The 25,629-nt window shown below is 41.1% G+C and overlaps 3 protein-coding genes across 3 annotated transcripts; all 3 read right to left on the bottom strand.

Moving 5' to 3' along the window:
• Positions 1–1,709: 1,709 nt before the first annotated feature.
• LOC110717511 lies at positions 1,710–3,518 on the bottom strand. Its single transcript, XM_021896230.1, has 2 exons — positions 2,997–3,518; positions 1,710–2,894 (listed from the first exon to the last, which is right to left on the bottom strand). The coding sequence occupies exons 1-2, from the start codon at positions 3,516–3,518 to the stop codon at positions 1,710–1,712; spliced, it is 1,707 nt and encodes a 568-aa protein (XP_021751922.1).
• A 3,818-nt stretch (positions 3,519–7,336) lies between these two features.
• Positions 7,337–12,441, bottom strand: LOC110717949 (DNA polymerase epsilon subunit B-like). Its single transcript, XM_021896748.1, has 13 exons — positions 12,045–12,441; positions 11,791–11,947; positions 10,982–11,135; positions 10,677–10,808; positions 10,254–10,331; positions 9,318–9,422; positions 9,126–9,206; positions 8,913–9,043; positions 8,718–8,812; positions 8,535–8,634; positions 8,175–8,289; positions 7,971–8,081; positions 7,337–7,816 (listed from the first exon to the last, which is right to left on the bottom strand). The coding sequence occupies exons 1-13, from the start codon at positions 12,208–12,210 to the stop codon at positions 7,676–7,678; spliced, it is 1,566 nt and encodes a 521-aa protein (XP_021752440.1). The 5' UTR covers positions 12,211–12,441; the 3' UTR covers positions 7,337–7,675.
• A 7,391-nt stretch (positions 12,442–19,832) lies between these two features.
• LOC110717866 lies at positions 19,833–25,425 on the bottom strand. The gene has a single exon (XM_021896650.1). It carries the CDS (start codon positions 25,375–25,377, stop codon positions 19,912–19,914), a length of 5,466 nt encoding a protein of 1,821 aa, XP_021752342.1. The 5' UTR covers positions 25,378–25,425; the 3' UTR covers positions 19,833–19,911.
• Between the last annotated feature and the right edge of the window lie 204 nt (positions 25,426–25,629).

Genomic DNA, 25,629 nt, shown 5'->3' with positions numbered 1-25,629 from the left:
CGGTGAGTCAGTCAAGGGTGTCTCGGTAGTACGGAAGACCCCTCGCTGCATGCGCATGTGTGAGTCTGGGGACCACCCACCTATGGCCACAAATTGTTTTAGTTTGTCATCCAGCAAAATGAAACCGTATGGGGGCAAAAAAGAATGACAAATGTTACAAACCTGCAACCGTACGCCTCACCAGGTGTAGGGAGCGCTGGAGCAATGTACGCCTGGTACTGCTCGTCCCGGTCCTACTGCCCCCTATGATGTACAGCAGGCCTACCTGATCTGTCTTCATGGATGTGCTCCCAAGCCCATAACTGTAATACCAAAATACAAAACTATGTTAAGTATAACGTAAGTCATTGTCAAACTAGCTTATGGATAATTAGGTGGGTTACCTAAAGCACAATCAGAGGCCCTCCGATCTCGACTGAACCACGGTGGGAGGCTCTACACAGGTGGCGATACAACGTCGCCAAAAAGGCACTACCCCAGCTGTATCCATGGATATGATCCTAGTTGTGGTCTAACAGCTGTAGGTAAATAAGCTTGATATGGCTCCCGCTCTTGTTGCCGAACAACACGCCCGATATGAGCAGGAACAAGTATGCTCAAGCATGTCTCTGAACCGTGGCATCATCAGTGTCCGCAGGCAGCGCACGGAAAGTATCGCGTATCCAGCCGATCCTCAACCCGGAGCCCCTAATCTCGTCGGGACCCAGCTAAACCCCGAGAACCCGGGCTACCAAATCAACGGGATCGACTAATGCATGTCCTGTCACCGTAGTCCCATGTATAGGAAGGCGTGTGAGTATTGCGACGTCCCGTAACGTAACAGTCGCCTCCCCCAACAGGTAGGTGGAAGGAGTGCGTCTCTTGTCTCCATTTCTCCACTAGCGTAGTGACAAGCGCTCGATCTATCTCTCTGAACGCCATCCGATGAATACCACCAAAGCTAGCGTACTCGACTTACACAATAATGCGTGGATCGACAACCCAGTCACCCATAATCCTGGTAGTGTAGTGCCTGCAAACCAACATCTTCGCTACATCAACCTGAAAAATCATTGTATGGCCGTAATTAATATTAGATAGTATATCAATGTATCAGAAAAAAGTACATGAAATAACGGATGAAATATTACCGTCTGGTCCCCTATGTCAACGCTCTGATGTTCGTCCTGTAGTGTCAGGACAGAAGGGTCAACAGGTCCGGATGTCCTATCTTCTTCGTCCATGATATTTGTTCATTGAAAACGTTATATACCAAATACCAACACAATTATTGGATTAGCAATTAAACATAAGTTGGACGAGTTAAAGGCAAAGACAAAAAATTACAAACAACATCCAAAGTAGAAAATAGAAATGATCCAAATGTTACAAATGTTACAAACTTTAGAAAATCTGATACAAAATAATTCTACTTTCTACTACTACAACAAATAACAAATACAAACTTAGGTCCTATGTCGGTCTAGATGGACACGTTGTCCGGTTGTGACCCTGCTGGTGACAGCGTCTGCATTTGCTTGGGGGCCGGTTAGTCTCATCCATTTCATTGCGTATGCGCTTGACCTTGGCCGCCCTTTTCCACGTACCATACTGCCGTCCGGAATGAGTTTAGAGCCGACGTACTGCGTTCAGGTTGTCTCACAGGGGATAGGCCAGAATTTTGGTGCATAGGTGTTCGTGTAGGCCTCCGATTGCAGCACATGGTCCACCTACGACCGCTCTGATAGTGAATACGTTGTACAGACTGCTAGAATATGAGAACATGGGAGGTGGAATATCTTTGGTTTGTTGCATGTACACGTTTGTAACTGAAAGTTAACAGTATGTTTATGGCCTCCTTTACTACCAAGTCGCTTTCCCCTTTCTGTTGTAACTTGGTAAATATGCAATCGGCGGTTATACGCATCCACTCTATGATATCTGGCTTTTGCGGTGTTCTTCTCCAGAATGGCAAGGACCTTGGGGGGGTATGGAAGTCCCTGTTCAGACCTAGCCTCATAAGACTCCCTTCTCAAAGTGAAATACCTGTTAACTCTGTGGAAATTTAACTCGACAAGGGACATGATCGGTAGAAACCGAGCTCCCTTCAACACATTGTTAAATGTTTCAGAGAAGTTTGTAGTACATATCCCATTTCTGCGACTAGCGTCGTGAAAGAGAGACCACATAGTGAACGGGACTTGAACAATATACTCCATGGCCTTGGTATATGCCTCACCGATGAAACACAGATCAGCGTGAAGTTTTCTTTCCTGCCTTTGGTACGCCGCAGCCTTAAACATATCTCTCATGTCGTTGCTTCGCACGTGAGTCTTCAAGTTAGAAGCTATGTGGCGAACACAAAACCTATGATAGGCTCGCAGCTCGGTAAATCCAACGTTAGGATCATTCATTGCTGCAATGATCCCAGGATGTCGATCAGATATAACACAGAGACCATCTCGTTGCGTGACATGAACCCGAATGCAGCCCAGGAACCAAGACCAGCTAGAAGTGTTTTCCCCTTCAACCATCGCAAATGCTAGCGGAAATACTTGGAAGATTGCATCCACACTTGTAGCAACCAACAGTGTTCCTTTATACTTCCCGTACAAGTGTGTCCCATTGATACAGATAACAGGCATACAATGTTTAAAACCGTCGATACAAGGACCGAAGGCCCAAAACACTCGTTCAAGCACTTCCATGTTGCTGTAGTATACACCGTCCACCAGAGCTTTGTGTTTCCATACGACACACGTTCCCAGGTTTGACTGTTGGAGTGCTTGCATGAAGTGCGGAAGTCTGTCGTAAGAACTCTCCCAATCAACAAATATTTTAGCTATTGCTTTCTCCTTGGCATACCATGCTCTTCGATACAGAACATCGAAATGAATTTGCTTGGAGATGAGTTCCTATATGAATTCAACTTTCAAGGACGGATATTTCCGCACAAAGGACTTCACATACTCTGATATTATGGACGAATCCAAATGCGGGTGATCAGTAGATAGTACTTCAGTGACACAGTTCTCTCGGTGCGGGCCTTTGTATGTGACTAGGGTAAAGTCACGCGAGTGCTCACTTGATTTGGTACCCAGTAGCATCCAACCACATTTCTTCTTGCACCGCAAATGAAGGACACTCTCATTCGATGTCACTGTGGTGTAGAATTGATTCCTCTGTATGGAATACATCTTCACCATTTCTTGAAGCATTTTCTTACTTTCAAAATACATCCCCTTCTCAAATTCTCCCTCGGGAACAAACGATGTATGGCTACCCGATTCGGCCCAATACTGATTAACTTCATAGTTCTCGTTTACCTGACTGAACCAAGGTACGGGAGTTCTAACCAGGGGCTCGCCAACATCCATGTGTGCAGGTTCAACATCCATGTTTTGAAGTCCATATTCCTCCTCTCCGCTCTCGGCCTCATCATCTGTATACACATCATTTACAGACAATTCGTTATTCACAATAGTTTCAAGATGATTTGGCAGAAGTTGAGACGGCGATGCTTGAACATCATCTTGCATAGGAGAATGAATGCAATTGCACCGGTGAAGGTGTGACGGTGTTTGATGTCGAAGGCCCAGCTTGGCTATTCATTGCCACATATGCCCCCCCCCATGTACAAGTGAAGCTATATGAGAACTAAACGGCATGTGAAATTGATCGTCGTGCAGCATTCGACTGAACGATCCCATCCCATATTCAGTTAATGGAATGGCATGTGAGGGCACTTGGAAGGGCTCTGCGTTGTAACCGGAAATATATGTAGATTGTTGTTCTAGCCGAGTACTTTGTTGGGTACATATAGGCATCATTTCTACATATATCTTAGTGGGAACACCCTTCATTGCAACAACGCTCCTCAAAGCTTTCAAATGTTTATTCGTAAAAACAGATAACTCTTGAACCCCATTGTCGGTCTCAAACCTCATTTTAATGTTTAGTTCAACATTCATTCCTTAGGTTTGAAACAATACTATATGAACCTCGTTCATCAAATCATTGAAAGTCATGTTCGGTTCAAGTGTTAGTGGTTCCATATTTCCTCCACTATACTCGACATGGGGTCCATCGAACAAAATTTCACCTCCCCACCGACATAACATAACTACATTTTGTGCAGCCATATTCTACATAACAACCAAAACACATTACACTTAAAGGCACTAAATCATCCCTAAACCGCCATAATTAAACAACAATATACATACTTTTCAAATTAACACAGCTTAGAAGCCCTAAATCAACATTAATAACCAACAATGTAGGTTATCACAATCACTCAAAAATCAACAATTATCAACAATTATCTACACGAACAATTCAACATTTCCAACAATTTTCTACACTAACAATACCAACAATTATCAACACTAACAATTCAACATAATCAACAATAACAATTCAACATTATCAACACTAACAATTCAACATTATTGATGTGAATCAAGAGGCTAATTCTTTTGAAGGGTCCAAGACACTTTTAGAAGGTCCAAATAACTTCATTATAGGCTGCCCAAACAAAGAAATAATCAAGGAAAGGTCCATTAGTTCAATAGGGAAAGAAGGAAGCATGAAGATGAAATAGAGCAGTTCACTTCCGGCGAGGAGCACGATGGTCACGCGCCGATATGGGGCCCACGCGCCGGCTTCACGCCTTCACGGCACCGAACTGAGCCCAGCTACACGCTGGTGTGGCGCGTGTCAACAGGGGTGGCGCATGTGGTAGTGTGGTGGCGGCGATATGAAAAGAATTATTTTATAGACTTAGTTTATTTCTAGAGTTTTTGCTTGCAAGTTTTTACCTTTCACTTGAAAGGATTTTTCTTGGTTTAAGCACTTAGGATAAGATTAAATTTTTGTCATTTAGTTGCTATAAACTACTTAAGGTTGTTAGGAAAGTTTTTAGTTAGTAATTAGAGTTTGATTAGGATAAGTTTTCCTATTCTAGTTAGAAGTAGTAATTCTATTTTAGTTAGGATACTTGGGGAACAAGGTTAGGGGTTTGTCCTAGTCATTGTAGGAGTAGAATTAGTTGCCTCCTATGTTTATAAATAGGGGTAATTTTCGTGGCTTTAGATAGAGATTATTATTGCATTGTTTTGAGTTTAAACACTTGAGTTTTAATTGATGGATTTCAATTGTTGTTTTGCTTGTTTTAGTTAAAACATTCGTTTAGATTGTTTAATTAGGTGGATTCTTAGTTGATTAATCTAGTTTCTTGTTTCATTCTTAGTGGATTTTCCTGTATAGAATAAAGCTTGATTCATATCTTTGTGTGTTTTAGTTTTAGGACTAAAATTCACATCAATTATTAAGATTTTAACCACAATTCCAGAAACAAAAAAACCATTAAAAAAACCCTAGATTTTAAAAACCAAAGAAAGAGAGGGCAAGTACCAAAATCGGGGTGATGTGAGGCTACTCGGGGCTGTCGGCGGCAGGTGGTTGGCAGACGGTGGTCGGAGGGTGGCGGCGGTGGTTGGGGGGACTTGGGTTGCTTGACAGAGCTTGAGTGAGAGCAAGATTGGGTTAGAGGATTGAAATGAGGGAATGTGAGGAAGAACAGGGGAATGAGAGGAAGAAGACACTGCATCTATTCAGCGATAAAAACGCTGACCGAGGCAGCGTTTCATTAAACAGGTAAAACGCTGCCTCAGACAGCGTTTTATCTTATTTTAATTTTATTTTTTTCACATTTCCAGCTTAACAGGTTACGAATTTTTTTTAAAAAAAAAAATCAAAAGGTAAAACGTTGTCCCATACAACGTTTTACAAATTGAATTTTTTTTTTTTTAAAAAAAAATCAGGGCATAAAACGCTGTCTGAGACAGCGTTTTACCTTGTAAGTTTAGTTTGGTAAATAGTTTTGCCACACAACCAATTTGCAAAATTCTTTTAAAATTAGACTCACTTTGGGGGAAAATCCCACATGTTCATTTAGGAGACTGTATGGATGTAACAATTAATCGATTGTAGATTGTGTGATTTTTAAACAATTGAGATATACTTGGTCTCTTTGCACTGGCTTTTTAAGTTGTGCAATGTATGAACTATTTATAATTTACGATTGAGAGAAAGAGGTGGGGATTAAAATATACAAGTAGAAATAAATTAAGTCAAAGGATTCATATTTTCTTACTTATTTTTTTCATATACCTAGCAAAACAAACTATTTGAAGAGATAAAAGGAAACCTTTTAATTTTTTAAATGACCATAAAGTTTGATCATCATAAGTCATAACCTCAATAATCTAAGGTGGGAAATATCATTACTTTACCACCTCAACCTTACTAATCGCCATTATTGTACTTTGCATTATTGGCTTTTATTTTGTTTGCATAAAAAGCAGTTGACTAGTAGAGCAATTTAGCGTAAAAGGCGGACATTATGTAACACCCCTTTCCCTTCAAATCAACAAAGATACGACACAAAATTCGCCGTACTTCCCACAATTCCCACGAATATCTCGTGTGGTAATGAACACTGTTAAAGTCTTGAAATTGTTTTACAGATGAATTTGCAACTTCAGTCGAATTTGATGTAACAATTCTGAAATTTTAATAAAAAGCAAATGATAAAAGAATCAATCGTAGCCTTCGTGGTAGATTTAATGGGGTCATTAATCATTGAAGAAGTGAAGTACTTGTATGGAGTTGGGGAACAAATCTGCAACTTACAAATCAAGTTAAGATATCTGCGAAGCTTTCTTAAAGATGTCAAGAAACAAGACATTTATAACAAAGAGCTTCTCCAAACTCATTTCGAGGTGATCGAAAAACTCGTTCGAGAAATTGAGAATGTGATCGGTGTTTATAAATTCATTGTTGATCATGGCAATTTTGTTAGGGAATGTATGCGTAAGCCTTGTAATTTGGTGAACATACATCGAATCGGGGCGAAGATTGATCAGATTCAAAGGAGTGTGCAAGAAGCGATCGGGATTTTGAATGAGCTTTGGACTGTGGGCAGCAGCAGCGAGCAAGAGCAGAGTTCTGACTCTAATGATATCAGATCTAGATTGTGATCGGAGCGTTTGGTTCATTGGTTGGGTGTAAAATAATTATCGGAAAATTTTGTTTAAAATAATTATCGTAATAAAGGATGAAACACAATTGTTCCGAATCTAAATTAAACTATTTAGAGGTTATTTTCGTATTTGTTTGGGTGTTTTGGCTGAGTGTTAAATAAATTCTGAAAATTTTGCCTGCTTTGTAATAAAGCATAAACAACAAATTTTCAGAAATCTCTTGAAAAAAAACACACATTTTTAACCAAATAATGCAATTTTTTTAAGTGAAGTATATAAAGCCAAAATTTCAAAAGTACAAAAAAAAATACTTCATTTCACAAGAACGTAATAAAGATACAATTCTACATTGATACAAAATTTGGTACATATTTCACAGTATAACTCTATTAAGGAGGTATACAAAGATTGCTGCTTTCTCTGAAGGGCAGTAACACAAATCAAAATAAAATATTAAGTTACATTCTATGATTATAAACATAAATAAATTAACATAAAACTTTTCTGAGGAGCTGGGATCACATGAGAATTTGACACCCTAAGGTTTTGGAATTTCATTGTATTACATTCCATTATTCCAAGGTGGGTTGAATATAATTGATTGATAGTTTGGATTATTCACGTTAATTTTATCCGAAAACAAAAAAGGGTTAAATAGCAGACAACTCGACTTCATGGTTACAAGGACGGTAAGCCACAAAGGTGTGGTCACTTGAGAAGGAGCCAGGATTGAAACATGTAACTCCTCCATACTTAAATGCCTTTTGTTCACTTCTATCCCCTAAAATTATCTGTAGAACAGATTATAATGTAAGCAAAAAATCAAGTCAATATTATGCCAATTATGGTTGCAAGTCTTGTTTGGTGCAAATTGTTTCTTAATTCTTCAAGGATATTCAAGTTATGATATTGAATGATGCGAGAAATAAAGAGCAAAAATGATACCGTGTGAGGGGTTGGATACAAGTTGAGACAATGATCGTGATTCCAGCTGATTGGTTGGATTGTCAGTGGAAGAGGGCAGAGATGGCTTTGGTGGACAATTGTAGCAACTAACTGCAGAAGAAACACAACAATAATTTATGTGAATAAACAGAAAATGACCAGCAGATATAAAGACAGTCAGAACAAGTAGAATGATAAGCTCACATGAGCGAAAGGATCACTGGTTTCAGCAGATGAAGGGGGAATCAAGCATGAACGCCGCATTCTATACAAGAGGTCCCGTCGAAAAATTACAATTTCTTGAGAGTAATACTTTATTCTGTTATCCAAACCAGGAAACTAGTCAGGAATAGTCATAAAGTACATTATACTCTCATTCTACATGCTTAAAAAGCTCCATCAGATGGTATTATAATAGCATAGCATTAAAAAGGAAGTTGAATTTCCAAAAATATAGAAAAAATGATAAAGTAATTACTGTCTTATAAAAAAGACACAATAGTGTTGACAAAGCTGCCTCACATCATGAAGCAACTGCAGATACGATTAAGTGTACCAATTTACCTGCAAGGATTGCTCATAAAAAGGGCATTTGGTATTTCTTTCTGAAGTTCTTCTGTTAGATACTTTGGAAGAGCACACCTTGGGAGAACAGACGAGGGGCCTGATAGTAACAACAATATAACATAAGAATGGACATTGGAGATGATATATACAAGCAACAATAAATTAATAAACAGAAATCACCTGCATCATCAATGCTAGGAATAAATAAAAACCGGCTTTGCTCTAGTAGTCGAGGATATTCAGCAATCATTTTACCAAGTTTCCCAAACTGCGATCTGCATGCAAATTTGTCATTCAAAGTTGTAAATGCATTAGCATCCAGTAAATTATAAGTTAAAAGAGAGAAAGGAACAGGGATAAGCATTAACTCCTTACCTAAGCGAAGCAAAAGAATGAAATGATAGATTACATGGGGAAGAGCAGAAACTCCCAATGAATATGAACAAAGAAGGAACCACCTCCACAGCTTCATATCCCTCCAGAACTTCTTTCAGCTTTACCATAGTCTAAGAACAGGGATAATCGAGCTTCATTAAAGTGATAAAGAAAGAAAATAGGAAACTAGTAGAAGTGTTAATATCCCATTACCTCTTCATCATCTAGCCATATGTCAGAAAGTACCACAAACATGTCATTAACTGCTTTTCTTTCCATATCAGCTAGTTTCCTCTGTTGTGAAAATATAAAAGGTCAAAATGTCTGAAACAATTGCGGCCCCACAAGAGCAGGTACTTCTTGATTGATTTTGACCAAAAAAAGAAAGATGTTAGCAAGAATTACCGTCTCCTCACTTGTAAATGTGCCGCAACCAAAAAAGTCCAGTCCTGAGATAAATGCAAGACTCTCTTCCCTGTTCTCTATGGGAGGGAAGCCACATGTATTGACCTGTACAGCTCCAATGGAATCACATTCAGAAGATGAACTAACAAAGGCAGAACAAAAGTACTAGCATCAGCAAGATACAAGTATATGGTCTAAACTTTTCATGCATTTTGAGCGAGTATCAAACAAAGCCTATAAACTCTAACGATTATCACTTCGCAGAACTCTTCTAAATTTGGCATACATCCACCCCCTTTTGCAAATGTGGTTGCTGGCTTGCTGCAGGTCCACATATCTTCCAATCATTCTAATTCAGACTTTAATGATACGTAGTTCGAATAATTTTGAGTACTTTAAGGTCCGACATTAGTTACCCTGCAGTTTGGACTGTATAATACTAATTCAACCCAGTCACAGAGTATCATTCTATCACCAATAGTTCATGCAACAGTATATTCTATGCCTATTATTTCCGTGTTTTATGTACCTTTTCACACAAGCGATTGCCTTAACTTTGCATCCCAGGTTGACATAGAGCTGCAAAATTCTTATCAGTTGCTTTTATGAAATGTTGCCAAAAGTCAAGAAGCGTTATATTGGCAGTTCTAGAAATTTGTTTGCTTTATCCAAGAAGACCAGAAAGATACATCAGCTGGTCATATGTAGTAGTTAACAAGAATATTCTCATATATTATACTAGCTGCCCGGGGTTCAAACATTTTAAAAGCACGTAAAAATTTTACTGAAAGGCAGAATGCTGAACAAAGAGCAAGAAAAAATTAATAATAACAGGGTTAAAAGTACTCATGCATCCAATGTGCCTTACTCTAGCACCTAGTAAAATAGCAACATTAGGTTATTCATCAAAATAATAATTAGCATTTAGAAGCTTACCTTAAATATACCACCAGAAAGCTTCTCACCTTCGGCTACAACTATTGTATTCTCTGTAAAGAAACCAGTGGTGACCTTGTAATACATGTCAAGGAAACATAGATTGTGGTTCGGAACTGAATAAGACACAGGTCATGTAACCGAAGCATTTACACATCCCTTTCCGTCAAATAAAGACTCCTTCGTGGGTGACCTACTAAGCAGTAAACTACATGAAACTTAACCAGCTACTGATCTTGGCAACTCTTCACTACTTAAAAGTTTCAACAAAGAACTATGATTTTCATCAAGAGGAAATAGCAACAATGATGACAAAAATAACCCCCCCAATGTTGACACTCATCCCCATTAGCAGTAAACTATAAAATAAACCACAGCGATGAGCAATATTGAATAAAGCAGTTAGTCAAATGGCAAGGATATTGCGCTCGATAAATCAACTTCCACTGAGGCAGTGAGATCTTCTAGATAAAAATGCCCATCTTCCAGCTGGGATATTACACCCATTATCCACCTTCTCCCTGTTTGCCAATTTAGGTTCTGAATTGGAACTATCTGCCAAACCCACAATATCATGGAACAATCACATAAACATACATGGGGATTGTGGCTGTAAGAAGAAAAAGGAAAACCTATAGTATAAGGACATGCATCTTATCGGAGGTTGAAAGGAAATACACTGATGATTTCATGTTATAATAACTGGGATAAAGGAGATAATTGCATACCTCACAGCATCCAAAATTTGATGCTTCAGTTTCAAAAGCAGGTTTTGAGAAATGAGGATGGCGAGCAAGTTTCTGTGCCAATAGCTCAAATCTATCTCTATACAAACCTGCCTTTGTAGGCGCATTACCATGGATAGGAAGTGCCCCCGTACACCTACATACCAAAAAATGCAACCATCAACACAACATATCACGCAACTTTTAAGCACTATCATTCATCTTAACCATAACCCATGTTGCCTAGGTTTTACGGTATCAACTGAAATCATAGCTTTGACGGTATACCTTATGCCCTTGCGGTAAAAACAATTTAAGTTTCAACATGATACATGATTACATAAATGACATTTTGTGTACTCCCCATTTTCCTATCCCTAAAAAATAAGCCAAGTTCAAATCTTTTGGTCAAACCTTGTCAATTTAGGCCATTAATTTCAATGTGAGAGTTTTACCAACAAAAGTGTAAAAGATAAATATCAAAGTGCTACTGACAATTTTTTGTCAAGTTATTGTACTTCTACCACAAAAGTAAACTATAGCCCATTATTTCGAAACAATGTGCTTAAGGTGAGAATTCTTGATATATCCTTGGCAATGAACAAATTGCAATAATTCCACTTAAGGCAAGGATGGAAACTCATCAAATCTTCTAATTTCTCCCCTAAACCTAGTTGAATTCATCAAAAAAAAAAACGTAACAGTAAAATTGAAGCTTAATTGTCTCATGTAAACTATTAGATAGTACCAAATTAAATCCAAAATGATTAAAATTAAAAAATAAAAAAATAAAAGGAAAGGAAGAAAATTACTCATAAAAAACCTTCCGAGTAGGATCGAATCGAAATTTGGGAACAACGAAAGCATCAATGAAACGCAAATGAGAATTCGCCGGAGAAACTTCATCAACATCAAGCATTTCAGAAATCACTCGATTAACAGTTTCCTTATCCAAAATCGACGATTTCACTATCAAAATCCACCAAAAAAATCAATCAAAATCACAAAAATAAACCTAATTTGCCAAAATTGTAACCACAGATAACAAGTTGAAGAAAAGGATTACGAGGTTCTTGATCAAGGAGGTCAAGGAGAAGTTCCAAAGCTTCTTCAGGATCATCAATTCCATTGCGATTGACGAAGGAAAGCACTTCTTGAAGAGCAGCAGCTTGAAGAGTGTAGCGCCGTTGTTTGAACTGCTTGCTCACTTCCTTCCTAGTTATCGCCCCCATTTTTCTCTCTCTAAAGCTTTCTCTCTCCTCTGGTATTGAACCCTAAAATTGGCGGAAGTTATTCTGCTACTTGGTGTACTGAGTTTGAGACTCGGACCTTTTGGAGGATGAAAGGCGGGAAAATGAGTGGAATAGAGCGCGGAAAAGGGTTGAAGCATAAGGGTTTGGGATGGTGGGGATGGTGGGGCCTTCCGCCTTTTCGTAGCTTCCTTTAATGCTTTAACCTTAAAAATTATGGGACGTAAAATTTATGGAAATTTGCAAATAAATTTAGAGTGGATCTAGGCGCATAGAGTTTATGTATTTGGCATGCATATAAGAGGAAAATTTGACATTTGGTGGTATATTTTTGTATGCTATTATGCATGTATAATATATCATTAAAATATAAATTGTTTAAATATTACTTTTTGTGTACTATTATAAATGTAGTGGTGCTTTTTACCTTCGTCTTTTCCACCCTCATATTCCCATTATTTACAAAAATGTCATCATATTTGCATCTCAAATACACAAGACGTCAAGACCTATGTGTCAATACTTTTCCATAAAATTGTTATTTACTGCGTAGTTAATAAAAACAAAGTAAAAATGAAATAATTGAAAATTTATGGAAATTAAATTTCTCACAAAACATGGAAAATAAATCATCCATCACTCCTGTTTCGGGGTTTTCTGATGTCCTGCGGGAGAGTTACAATTCCGAGACTGGAACCGGACGCCTGTACCTGCAAAATAACGGAGACTCCTGTGAGCTCCGCCTCCAACGGTCAAGTTAGTACCTGATTAAGGAGTAATTAATGCGGAAATTAAAGTAATAAGGTCTCTCTAGGTGAGAATGTTTAATGTAGGTAATCTGCTTTGTTAGCGAGATCAACCGGTTATTAGTGTGTTCCGTAATGTTTTTCGCGTGTTGTTTTTTTGTCCCCCCCCCCCTTAATGAGGATTAAGGGAGGTATTTATAACCTTGGGAAACGTGCCCATCCTAGGTTTAGGTGGCTTCCCTCGGAAGTTGGGCCTGGGTGGCCGGTTTCTCCATTAGGCATGGAGTATGCCACATGTCGTGACATAACAGGTCCAAGGTGGACGAATAAGCGCGTGCCACGTGGCAAGCCCTGACAGTTCCAACTAGGGGACACTTGGCAGGTCCTGATTGGCCCACGTGGCGCATTCCGATTGGTAGGAGCAAAATCCCCTAATCATTTGCCCATCACAGGTGGCACGTGATTGGTCACGTGTTACCTGTGACAGGTGTCGCACTGTAACGGGCGACGGCCTGCTACAGGTGTCAGTCGGCGAATGGACGAGAGATTTTCCCGCCCAAATTTTGAATTCTGGAAGTGACCCTTCGCCTTCTCACTTCGCCTATATAAGGGAGAGTTGCCTTGAGTCATTTTCACACTTTGAGAACTATTTGAGAACATTCGGACCCCTGAACTTGCTCTGACATTTTGGACTTTTTCTGCCTACCGCCTGTTCTGACAAGCCGACTGCACCGGATTTCCAGAACTTCATCAACCGTCACTCGTTCAGGTAACTCAGTTCTCTTACTCTTAATTTTCTTTTTATTTTCTGAAATGGCACCACGGAAGCACACGACACGACCTAGGTTAGTGATCAGCCGGTCACCGGGGACGGCTGAATCTAGGACTAGGAGTGCCGCCTGCCCTTTTCCGGACCCATCTTTGCCCTTTATACAAAGTCCGACTGTATCTGTGTCTATGCAGAGCAGGATGGCCAGAACAAAAAAGACAGCTAGGATCTCAAATTCAGACGGCTCCTCCCACAGGGTGCCGATTAGTGAAACATCTGACCAGGCGCCAGATGTTGAAGTGAGACAAGGCGGCCTGGATGCCGGCAATTCTGTGGGGGGAGTCATAGTGACCCCTTCCAATTTAACAGTTAACAAATCTGCTCCTTTTCAAAGAGAGAAGGCGGGCCCCTCCGGGAGAGGGGAGGAGTCGTCCTCTTCAGACTCGTCCGAGGACGATTCCTCGTCAAGCTCTTCTGGCCATGCTTCTTTGGGTACATGATAGGACGTCGTCAACCTATCAAGAAATAAGACCTAACTCGATCCTACTCAACTAGTAGCAAGGGCAAGAAAGGGTCGAACCCATGAGAGGCGTTGAATCAACCACCAAATGTTATTGTTTAAACAAGCTAGATTAAGTCGGGGGTTTTAAGTTGGTATTACGTCACACTATTCTAATTCAAATCAACTAATTCTAAGAGGTGATTAACAATATTAAGAAGGCCTAGGGCATGGGTTACACCACTAAACTTCATCACGGACCACAAGTAGCATGCATAGAAATGGTGATTTAGGGGATAAATTAGGGGAAGTTATCAAATGCACCCAACTACTCTCTCAAGCTAGAGGGATTACTTGACATCAAAACCATAACCTACTCTCGTGATTATGGGCAAGAAACAAGTGTTAAAACATCCTCACGATAACATGCAAATTCCCTTGACTAGAAATTCCTATTCTCATGGCAAATCAAGTCAATCAAGCATAAGGGAGCTTCCTCAAGTTCATCTCTCGATCCTTCGTTGAGGAAGCTAGATAAATAATTCAAGCAATGGCCAATTACAAGAATTAACAATGAAACCTCTTAAACTCAACTAATTAACACCCCACAATTAACAAATTAGTTCATGCAACAAGTGTTGGTGATTACATTGAGGGTTCACCCAAACCCTAGGAATTAGACTACTCACAATCCATGGAGGTTAAAGCAATTAAAGATTTCAAGGAATTCATGAACAAATTAAAACTAAGAATTAAGTATAATCTAACAATTAAACATGCAAAGAACAACCAAACAATTAATAAAAAGCAAGAATTAAAGATAGAAGAGAGAAAGAAAGAGTAAGAAAAAATTACTAGAAGCTTCAATAATTGACTAACAATGGTGGAACTTGTCTTCTACAATGATTGGATTGAAAAACCTTCAAAACAAGAACTAAAATCTATGCTAATTTGAGGATTTTTGTGTTTCAAACTAAGAGGAGTATGAAAATCTGGAAAAATTGGGAACCCCTCTAAAATGGTCCAAAGGGGCTATTTATATTACCCCCTAAAATAAGAGGACGGTGAAAACAAGAAACGGGTAAACTGTAGGTCTGCACGGACGTGCAATAGTTGGCACGTCCGTGCAGACCAAGGCAGAAACTCAGTTTAAGACGACCTGCTGCAGCACGGGCGTGCACCTTTGGCACGTCCGTGCTGCATCATCTGCACGGACGTGCAATATTTGGCACGTCCGTGCAGGCCTTGGCAGAAAGATGGCTTCAGGTCTGCACTCCTGCACGGACGTGCAACATCTTGCACGGCCGTGCTGCCTCATAATCACGGAAGCACGTCCGTGCTGCATCATCTGCACGGACGTGCAATATTTGGCACGTCCGTGCAGGCCTTGGCAGAAAGATGGCTTCAAGTCTGCACTCCTGCACGGACGTGCAACATCTTGCACGGCCGTGCAGGGTCTTCTGGGCCCTTTTCTTCGTGTTTTCTTCTACGATGCTCTTGTACTTGGATTCTTTCCATCATTTCCTTGCTTCTAACCTCGGTTTGGTAACCATGGGCTTCATTTGGTCGTCTTTGGACCTAAAATCTCAACAAAAACACTAACAACCCGTGAAGCATAGGATACACAAAAATTGCATAATAATAGGGTAAAAGTGAACCAAAACACAAATTTGTTCAGGTAAACTAGGTTCAAATACGCCCTAAAACCGCATAAAATAGCAAGTTATCAAATCCCCCCAAGCTAAGCTTTTGCTCGTCCTCGAGCAAACTAGTCATGACAAAACAAATAGAGGGAACTAACTTGTTATAGAAGGTTGAAGCAAAAGTTAAACCAAGAAAGGGTAGGCATACACAATAAACCGAACGATCACTTTTAGCAAAAGTGAGAAGCCGTTTAAACCTACAAGTCGCCTAGTAGGACGAGTCCATCTCTCGTGAGGGTTTCCAAAGAGAATCACCCACAACTCCCACAAACACAACACACGATTTTTTTTTTTTTTATAGCCCAAGTCAACTCATCGGGATGTGATTCAAAAGCAAGACAAGTGAACAACTTTCAAGAATTACCAATCATACAAATGTACACATGAGTTGGGGTAGAGAGGAGAACTAAACAAGGTTGCACTAGGATACTTCCTTTGGCCTTTTACTATTTCATTAGAGCACACCTAGATATTCCAAAGTTGTAACAAGCCCTCTTTCGGTTATAAAATCTCAAAATGCTAGTCCACCTCCCAAAATGCACACCCAAGGCCCCTTAACTACACTCTAACTCGGGAATTTCATAAGAAACAACAATGCAAACAAGGTGTGGGAGGCATCCACGAGTTGACCTCTAAAGAAGAGAATTTTTTTTTTTTTTTTTTTAGAAGTTTTGGGGTAGTTTTTGTTCTCCCCTTTTTTTTATGCTCTTCTTTTTTTTTTCAATTTTCAATGCCCTCGCCTCTTTTAACTGTGAGCGGCTCTTTCTTTATTGAGAACGTGTGGCTTATTACGCCACTTATTACACATGATACAAGTAGAACCAATTCCCTAATAGAGTTTCATTTCGGGGAGGAAAGGGGACACATCAAGGGCACAAGGGACCACAAATTTATTCAAACATATCCTACTTGAGCAAATTAGACAATATCTTATACTAGGCGTGCAATTGAGCATTCATTGGCTTTCATTTCATATACTCCAATGCAATCAAGATTAATAGACCTCTAAATGACCCCCAACTCGTGCACACACACTTCTAAAAAAAACTTTTACTCATCACTCAAGAGTCAAGCAAGCAAAACATATAATCGTCATATGAGTTTCATCCTTGGGCACTTTTTCATCATTTTTTTTTTCATTTTTTTCTCTCTTTTTTTCTCTCTCTTTTTTTTTTTTTTTTTTAGGCATAAAATAACTATACATCTAAATAAGGGATAGGAGAAGTATTCACAATGCAAGGGATTTGGATTTCAAAGGAAGCAATTTGGATTCAAAGGGTTTGGATGTTAGGGAAATGGGAATAGGGGCATGCAAATCAACATATACGTACGAGAACACAGCATGAACCAATGGTAAATGAGAAAATACTCCCCCCCAAGCTATCATAAACATTGTCCCCAATGTTGAAACAATATAAGCACAAAGAGAAGGGGAAGGAGATACTAACTCATTGGTTCGGGCCCCCTTGGGAGCTCGAACCCCCGGGGTAGAGATGGTGATATACATTGCGGAAGTCGCCCAATTCCGATCGAAGACCTTCAAAGCTTGACCTCATTCCGTCAAAAGAAGTCCTCAAGTCTTCATTTGACTTCCTCATGGTCTCAAACTCGGAAGTCATGCGGGCGAAGTTCGCATTCATATTAGCCATCTGCTGCTCGAAGGTGAGGAATGGGTTGCCTTCACCCATGCCCTGACCTTGGTACCCCTCTTGGTACCCTTGTTGGAACTCGTACTGCTGGTGAAATTCTGGTTGTTGCTGAAATTGTTGTTGTTGATGATGTTGTTGTTGCTCTTGCTGCTCTTGCCCTTGTTCCTCTCCCTCTTGACCGGGAGCCCAAGGGAAGTCCCTCTCAAAGATCCAGTTCGCCTGGTTGTAGATGGCGGTGGCCTCGGGGTCGGGTAAGTAGGCATAGGGGCGCCTACTCACCAACCACAAATAGGGGTGGTTCCCCTCTACATCCGTGAGCCATTTCATGGCTCTCAGCGACTGCATATCCAACTGTGTTGGACCTGGAACAACCTGCTCTTCTGCAAAATCAAGGTTAAGAGCAGCAGCAATTATAGTAATCATACCACCTATGGTGATGTTGCCTGATCCTGTGGCAACATCTTCTAGGTGGTCCATAAACCAAGACCCCACATTTAAACTCGTACTACCCTCACTCAGATGCCATAGAAAGTAAAGCTCTCGAGTAGACACGACCCCTGAACTGTCTCCCCTAGCAAAAACTGTGTTCGCTATGGTACGCTGGGCGATCCTAAAGGCAGGGCGAATAATGGCTGTGGCCTTATCAGTTCTAGGGTTATACCCAAACAGCCCTGTGATTCTTCTCCAAAATTCACCCGCCATATAGTTACGGGGTTGCCTATCCTTAGGCCCCATAGTTCCAGAAACAGGCCACCCGAAAGCTTGGTTAACTCTCGCTACGGACATTCTATGTTGGGCATTCATGAGCTGGAAGGTCATGTAACGGGGGGATCTTGTGGTGTCACGGTGCACACAAAGGGAGGAGAGGAATTCTAGGGTCAGTCTCCTATAGGTTAAGGCATGTAACTCTAGCCAAGAACCTAGGTCGGCTCCCTCGAATAACATTGTGATGTCAGCTCCTACCCCTAAGGCGTCCGCCACCTCACTATCATAGAATTTGGTGGGCTTGACCCGCCTCCTACTGATTTTAAGGAAATTGGCCGAAAAGGCCTGGTCAGCGAAAACTATTCCCATCGTGTCCACTTGCGGTGGATCAACGGGAGGAGGAGGCGATGGGTTCCTAAATCTAAGGGAAGAGGTGTTTCGGGATTGGTTTCTTCTTGGCATGGTTGTTTTTATTTTGTTTTATTTAGAATGACTAAACCCGCCACACAAAGAGATCAAGACACTAAACCAATTCACCAAGCAATTTTAAGGTCAAAAACCCAAGACTTAGCCACACCAAAGGACACCACAAAGAATAATCCACACAATCACAAAAACTCACAAAACCTAAACAATTAATCCTCACAATATTCAATTAAACCCATAATGCTTTACATAAAAGCACAAATACTCAACAACTATCAATTCAACCAAGATTGCAAGCAAAAATAAGCACAAAACAACAAGTTTCAAGTATGGAAATAGTAAGTGGAAGGAACGATTATACCGAGCTTAACGTGGGTGTAAAACCCGCCAATGAACCTTCCTAGCCTTCCTTTCCCTTGCTTGAACCTTTTCCTTCAACCAATTGTTAAAATTTCAATCCAAAAGAAAACCCCCAAATTGATTTTTTTCTTCTTAGGGTTTCGGTTAATGGGTGATTTTTGGGTTGAAGATTGGAGAAAGGAGTAGTATTTTGCGTTTTTGTTGAAAAGGAGTGTTGATTATGGTGGGAAATGTTGAATTTTGGGTGAGAATTTGAGTGTTTAAGGGTTGAGAGGAGGAGTAAGAGGGGTTAGAGAGAAGGAGGAGAACCGTGGGTTTGAGAGGAAGAACAAAAAAATTGTGGATTTTTTTCTTTTTTTCGAGCAGTTTCGGCCTTAAATACTTGGTATGCACGGACGTGCAGCATTGGCACGGACGTGCAGCTCAAGTCAGAACGTGCTTAACTTTCTGCCTGTAAAAGCACGGACGTGCCATTATCGGCACGGACGTGCTGCTTTTGGCACGGACGTGCTGCTTTTGGCACGGACGTGCTGCTTTTGGCACGGACGTGCTTAACTTGGCAGAATACTTCTCAACTTTCTGCCTGTAAAAGCACGGACGTGCCATTATCGGCACGGACGTGCTGCTTTTGGCACGGACGTGCTGCTTTTGGCACGGACGTGCTGATTTTGGCACGGACGTGCTTAACTTGGCAGAATACTTGCTGCTTTTGGCACGTTTACTCTCCTTTTTTTTTTTTTTTTTTTTTTGAGTAAAATTACTAAAATACTCGGGTTGCCTCCCGGAAGCGCTTCTTTATTGTCACTAGCTTGACCATATTACGTTTTCAATCACGAGGGATATCAAATTCATCTAAATGAACTACCTTTGTTTCTTCTTGCACGAAACCATCGAAGTATGCTTTCAACCTTTGGCCATTAACTTTGAATGGTTCACCTTTGTCGTTGGAAATCTCAATGGCGCCATATGGGAATATCTTTGTAATGGTGAAAGGGCCACTCCATCTTGATTTTAGCTTTCCCGGAAACAACTTCAACCGGGAGTTAAATAGCAAGACCTTGTCACCCTCCTTGAACTCTCTCTTGTTGATGTGCTTGTCGTGCCATGCTTTGGTCTTCTCCTTGTAGATCTTTGCACTCTCATATGCATCTAACCTCAACTCTTCCAAGGCATGGAGGTCAAGCATCCTCTTTTCTCCGGCGGATTGGATATCAAAATTCAAGGTTTTGATAGCCCAGTGCGCACGATGTTCCAGTTCCACCGGTAGATGGCATGACTTCCCATAAACGAGCTTGTAAGGGGTGGTGCCAATAGGAGTCTTGAAGGCGGTGCGGTAGGCCCATAGAGCATCATCCAACCTTGATGACCAATCCTTCCTTGACCTATTCACCGTCTTCTCTAGTATCAACTTAATCTCCCTATTTGAAATTTCAGCTTGACCACTTGTTTGAGGGTGGTAAGCCAATGACACCTTGTGCCTCACTCCGTATTTTTCAAGGAGAGCCTTGAAAGATCGCTTTGCAAAGTGCGATCCTCCATCACTTATTACGGCACGTGGCACACCAAACCTAGGGAAAATGACTTTCTTGAACAACTTGACTACTACCTTAGCATCATTTGTAGGAGATGCAACCGCTTCAACCCACTTTGATACATAGTCGACGGCCACCAAAATGTATTTGTTCCCAAAAGAGGATGGGAAAGGTCCCATAAAATCTATTCCCCACACATCGAAAATTTCCAGCTCTAAAATGTTATTCAAAGGCATTTCGTTCTTTCTTGACAAATTACCGGTCCTTTGACACCGGTCACAAGCTTTAACAACTCCCCATACGTCCTTGAACATAGAGGGCCAATAGAAACCGCATTGCAATATTCTCGCCAATGTCTTGTTAGCACTCATATGTCCTCCACAAGGTGAGGAGTGACACATTGTGATAACTTCATGAATTTCATCGTCGGGGACACACCTTCTAAAAAGACCATCAACACCTTGTTTGAAGAGCAAGGGGTCATCCCAAAAGTATTGGCGGACATCATGGAGGAACTTCCGCTTTTGTTGATAGGTGAGGTCGGGAGGAAGGATGGAGCAAGCCAAGTAATTTACAATATCCGCAAACCATGGGGCCGGGGCTTGAATGATTGCGAATAATTGATCATCCGGGAATGAATCATCAATTGGCAAAGCTTCAATTTCACCTTCTACGATCGGTAGCCGTGAGAGATGATCGGCTACTACATTCTCGGCACCCTTCTTGTCCCGAATTTCTATATCGTAGTCTTGTAAGAGCAAGACCCACCTAATCAACCGTGGTTTAGCGTCCTTCTTGGACAGCAAGTACTTCAAAGCCGCATGGTCGGTGAAGACTATAACTTTGGAGCCCACCAAGTAAGACCTAAACTTTTCGATAGCATGGACGATGGCTAGGAGCTCTTTTTCAGTCGTTGTGTAGTTTCTTTGTGCTTCATCAAGAGTTTTGCTAGTGTAATAGATGGCATGGAGCTTTTTATCCTTCCTTTGCCCAAGCACAGATCCAACGACATAGTCCGAAGCATCACACATGAGTTCAAAAGGGAGCTCCCAATTCGGTGGTTGAATGATGGGAGCCGTGATCAAAGCTTCCTTCAACCTATCAAAGGCTAGCAAACAATCATTAGAAAACACAAAAGGGGCATCCTTTACCAACAATTGAGTGAGCGGCTTAGCGATTTTGGAAAAATCTTTAATGAACCGGCGGTAAAAACCCGCGTGTCCAAGAAAACTCCTTATACCCTTCACATTAGTGGGGGGAGGGAGGCGCTCAATAACCTCAATTTTGGCACGATCAACCTCAATGCCCCTACTAGAAACAACATGTCCCAACACAATACCCTCTTCAACCATGAAATGACATTTTTCCCAATTAAGCACAAGGTTCACCTCTTGACATCTTTTTAACACTTTAATCAAATTACTTAGGCAAGTGTCAAAAGATGAACCGCAAACAGAAAAGTCATCCATAAATACCTCGATTGATGATTCAAGCATGTCGGAAAAGATAGACATCATACACCTTTGAAATGTAGAAGGTGCATTACATAATCCAAATGGCATCCTTCGATAAGCAAAGGTGCCAAAAGGGCATGTGAATGTAGTCTTCTCTTGATCCTCGGGTAGGATAGGGATTTGGAGGAATCCCGAATACCCATCCAAGAAGCAATAGTGACTATGTGATGCCAACCTTTCCAAGATTTGATCGATAAAGGGGAGAGGGAAGTGGTCCTTCCGAGTGGATTTGTTCAATTTTCGATAGTCTATGCACATTCTCCACCCGGTGACCGACCTTGTAGAAATGGTCTCACCCTTATCGTTCTTGATAATGGTCATGCCCCCTTTTTTTGGAACAACTTGAACCGGGCTAACCCACTTGCTATCGGAGATAGGGTAGATTATGCCCGCTTCAAGAAGTTTCAAAACCTCTTTTTTAACAACTTCTTTCATGTTGGGGTTGAGCCTTCTTTGGTGCTCAATTGAGGAGTCATGATCATTATCAAGCAAAATCTTGTGCATGCATATCGTGGGACTTATCCCCTTAATGTCATCAATGGCATACCCAATGACACTCCTATACTCCCTCAACACAACTAGGAGTTTCTCAAGGGAAGTGTCATCAAGGTTGGTATTGACAATAACGGGATAAGTCTCATTATCATCAAGAAAAACGTATTTAAGTGAAGGGGGAAGGGGTTTAAGTTCAACCTTAGGAGGAGGCGTAGACCTCTCCTCTTTTACCTCCACCTTAAGTGCTTCAAACTCCCTTGCCTTGCCATGTAGGGGTTGGTCTAGCAACAACTTGTACCCCTTAGCTTCATCATCATCATTGTACAAACTTTCCGTGAGGATCGCTTGTAGAGTATCTTTGCTATTGTTCATCATCTTCAATTCCTCCACTTCTCGGTCAAGAGTATCGATTCTATTGATATCCTCATACATAGGCTTCCTCATGGCTTGCGAGAATGAGAAAGAAATTTTCTCATCTCCCACATTCAATGTTAGCTTGCCTTGTTTCATATCAATTACCACTCCCGCCGTGTTCAAGAACGGCCTTCCCAAAATGAGAGGAACCTTGTTGTCCTCCTCCATTTCCATCACCACAAAGTCACAAGGTACAAAAACTCTTCCCACTTGTACCGGTACATCTTCAAGTATTCCCATTGGTAACCTAACCGAACGATCGGCTAATTGTATTGAGATTCTTGTTGGCTTCATCTCACCAACTTTTAAATTTTTCGCAATTGAGAAGGGCATCAAGCTTACACTTGCCCCAAGATCACAAAGAGCATCCATGGCTTCCATATCTCCAATCTTCACCGGAATTGCATAGCTACCCGGGTCACCAAGCTTTCGGGGAAGCTTGTTTTGAATGATTGCGCTCACCTCCATTGGAAGGGAGATGGTTGCACTCTCTTCAAGCCTACTTTTGTTGGACAAGAGATCTTTTAAAAATTTCGCATATGTAGGCATTTGTGACATAGCATGAAGAAAGGGAATGTTCACTTGGAGCCCTCTCATGACCTCAAGGAACTTTGAAAACTTCTCATTCAATTTTTTCTCTACCAACCTATGAGGGAAAGGAATAGGTGGCTTGTAGACTCTCATTGGGGGTTTCTCCACTTCAACTTCAACTCCCTCTCCTTTCTTTGTGTCTCCCTCAACACTCTTTTCTTTTTCTTTTCTCTCAACTTCTACCACCTCATTTTCAACATCATTCTCACTTCTCACCTCCACACCCTCATCTCTCTTTTGTGGCACATCTTCACTCATTACCGGACCTTCATACCCTCTCCCGGACCTCAATGTGATAGCCTTGACATGCTCCTTTGGGTTCACAACCGTTGAGCTTGGAAATTGACCACTAGCATTGGAGGTAGAACTCCCAACTTGTTGTGCAATTTGAGCTAGTTGATTCTCAATTATTTTGTTGTGCGCTTGAAGTTGTTGGATGTTGGAGCTCATTTCTGCATTGCTCTTCCCTTGTTGATTTATGAAAGACTCAAGAGCGGCCTCAAGGGAAGTCTTTTGGGGTGGAGGAGGTTGTTGGTTGAATTGCTGTCTTTGTTGGTTTGGATGGCGGTATGGGGCTTGGTGATTTTGTTGATTTTGGTTGTAGATGTTTTGAGGAGGGTTGTTGTAGTTGGATTGTTGGTTTTGATTGGGTTGTCTCCACCCTTGGTTTTGTTGCCTCCAACCTTGATTGAAAGGTTGCTCATTTCTTTGGTTCATGGCCGCAACTTGCTCATTAGTAGCATTGCAATATGAAGCCATGTGATCATTACCCCCACAAGTCTCACAAGACATGACTTGTGGTTGTGGTTGTGAAGAGGAGGTACCGCTTGAGGAGGTTGCTTGGTCTAGCTTGTGAGCTAGCATATCAAACTTTGAGGCAATGAGATCTATTGCACTCAACTCATGCATACCTTTCTTCTTCGGTTGACTTTCTCTTCTATCATATCTATAGGCGTAATGCCTTGCAACTTCTTCAATCATATTCTCGGCTTCTTCCACCGGTAGCTTTTTAAGACTACCACCGGCTCCGTTGTCAAGATTGGCCCTTGAGGTAGGAGTGAGACCGTCGTAGAAGCTTTGAATAATCATCCATAAAGGCAACCCATGGTGTGGACACTTCCTCTTTAGATCCTTGAATCTTTCCCATGCTTCACCTAAGGTTTCATCATCCTCTTGAGTGAAGCTTGTAATCTTCCTTCTCAATTCCGCGGTCTTTTCGGGCGGACAAAACTTCCCAAGAAATGCTTTGGTAACCTCTTCCCATGTTGTTAAGGATCCTTCTTTCACGGACCTCAACCAACACTTAGCCTTGTCCCTAAGAGAGAACCGAAACATATGCATCCAAATGAATTCCTCCGTGAGGTTGTTTTGCTTGATGGTAGTGCACAACTCAAGGAAGTTGTCTAAATGAGCTAGAGGGCACTCATTTGCACTCCCCCCGAACTGTTCACTTTGGATCATCCTTATGAGTTGAGGAGAGAACTCATAGTTGTTTGCATTGGTGGTGGGAAGAAGTATGCCACTCCGAAGTTGGAATGCATCGGGGTGGTCATAGTCTTGTAGAAGTGGAGGAGGCGGTGGGTTGGCCATCTCTTGCTCGTTGTCAAGATTATCCTCCGACTCGGAATCCGTATAAGCTAGAGAAAATTCCGGCGTGCCTTGTAGGAGCCTTCTTACGTTCCTCAAAGTTCTATTTAACTCCGGATCTACGGGGATAAGCGGTGATTGCTTACTCCTCCGTGTCATGCACAGTCAAACAAAGCTAAGGAAAACGTTAGCAATGACTATCACAAAGTAAACACGCTTAAACAAAAACAAAATAAGAAGATTATATACATATACACAAATCTAGACTCATTCAACAATAACTTATTCAATGTGACTTTGCCTCCCCGGCAACGGCGCCAAAACTTGATAGGTCGTCGTCAACCTATCAAGAAATAAGACCTAACTCGATCCTACTCAACTAGTAGCAAGGGCAAGAAAGGGTCGAACCCA

Source organism: Chenopodium quinoa, unplaced genomic scaffold (genome assembly GCF_001683475.1).
Source record: "Chenopodium quinoa cultivar QQ74 unplaced genomic scaffold, ASM168347v1, whole genome shotgun sequence".
Taxonomy (NCBI): domain Eukaryota; kingdom Viridiplantae; phylum Streptophyta; class Magnoliopsida; order Caryophyllales; family Amaranthaceae; genus Chenopodium; species Chenopodium quinoa.
This window is presented reverse-complemented; position numbering and strand designations above follow the sequence as displayed.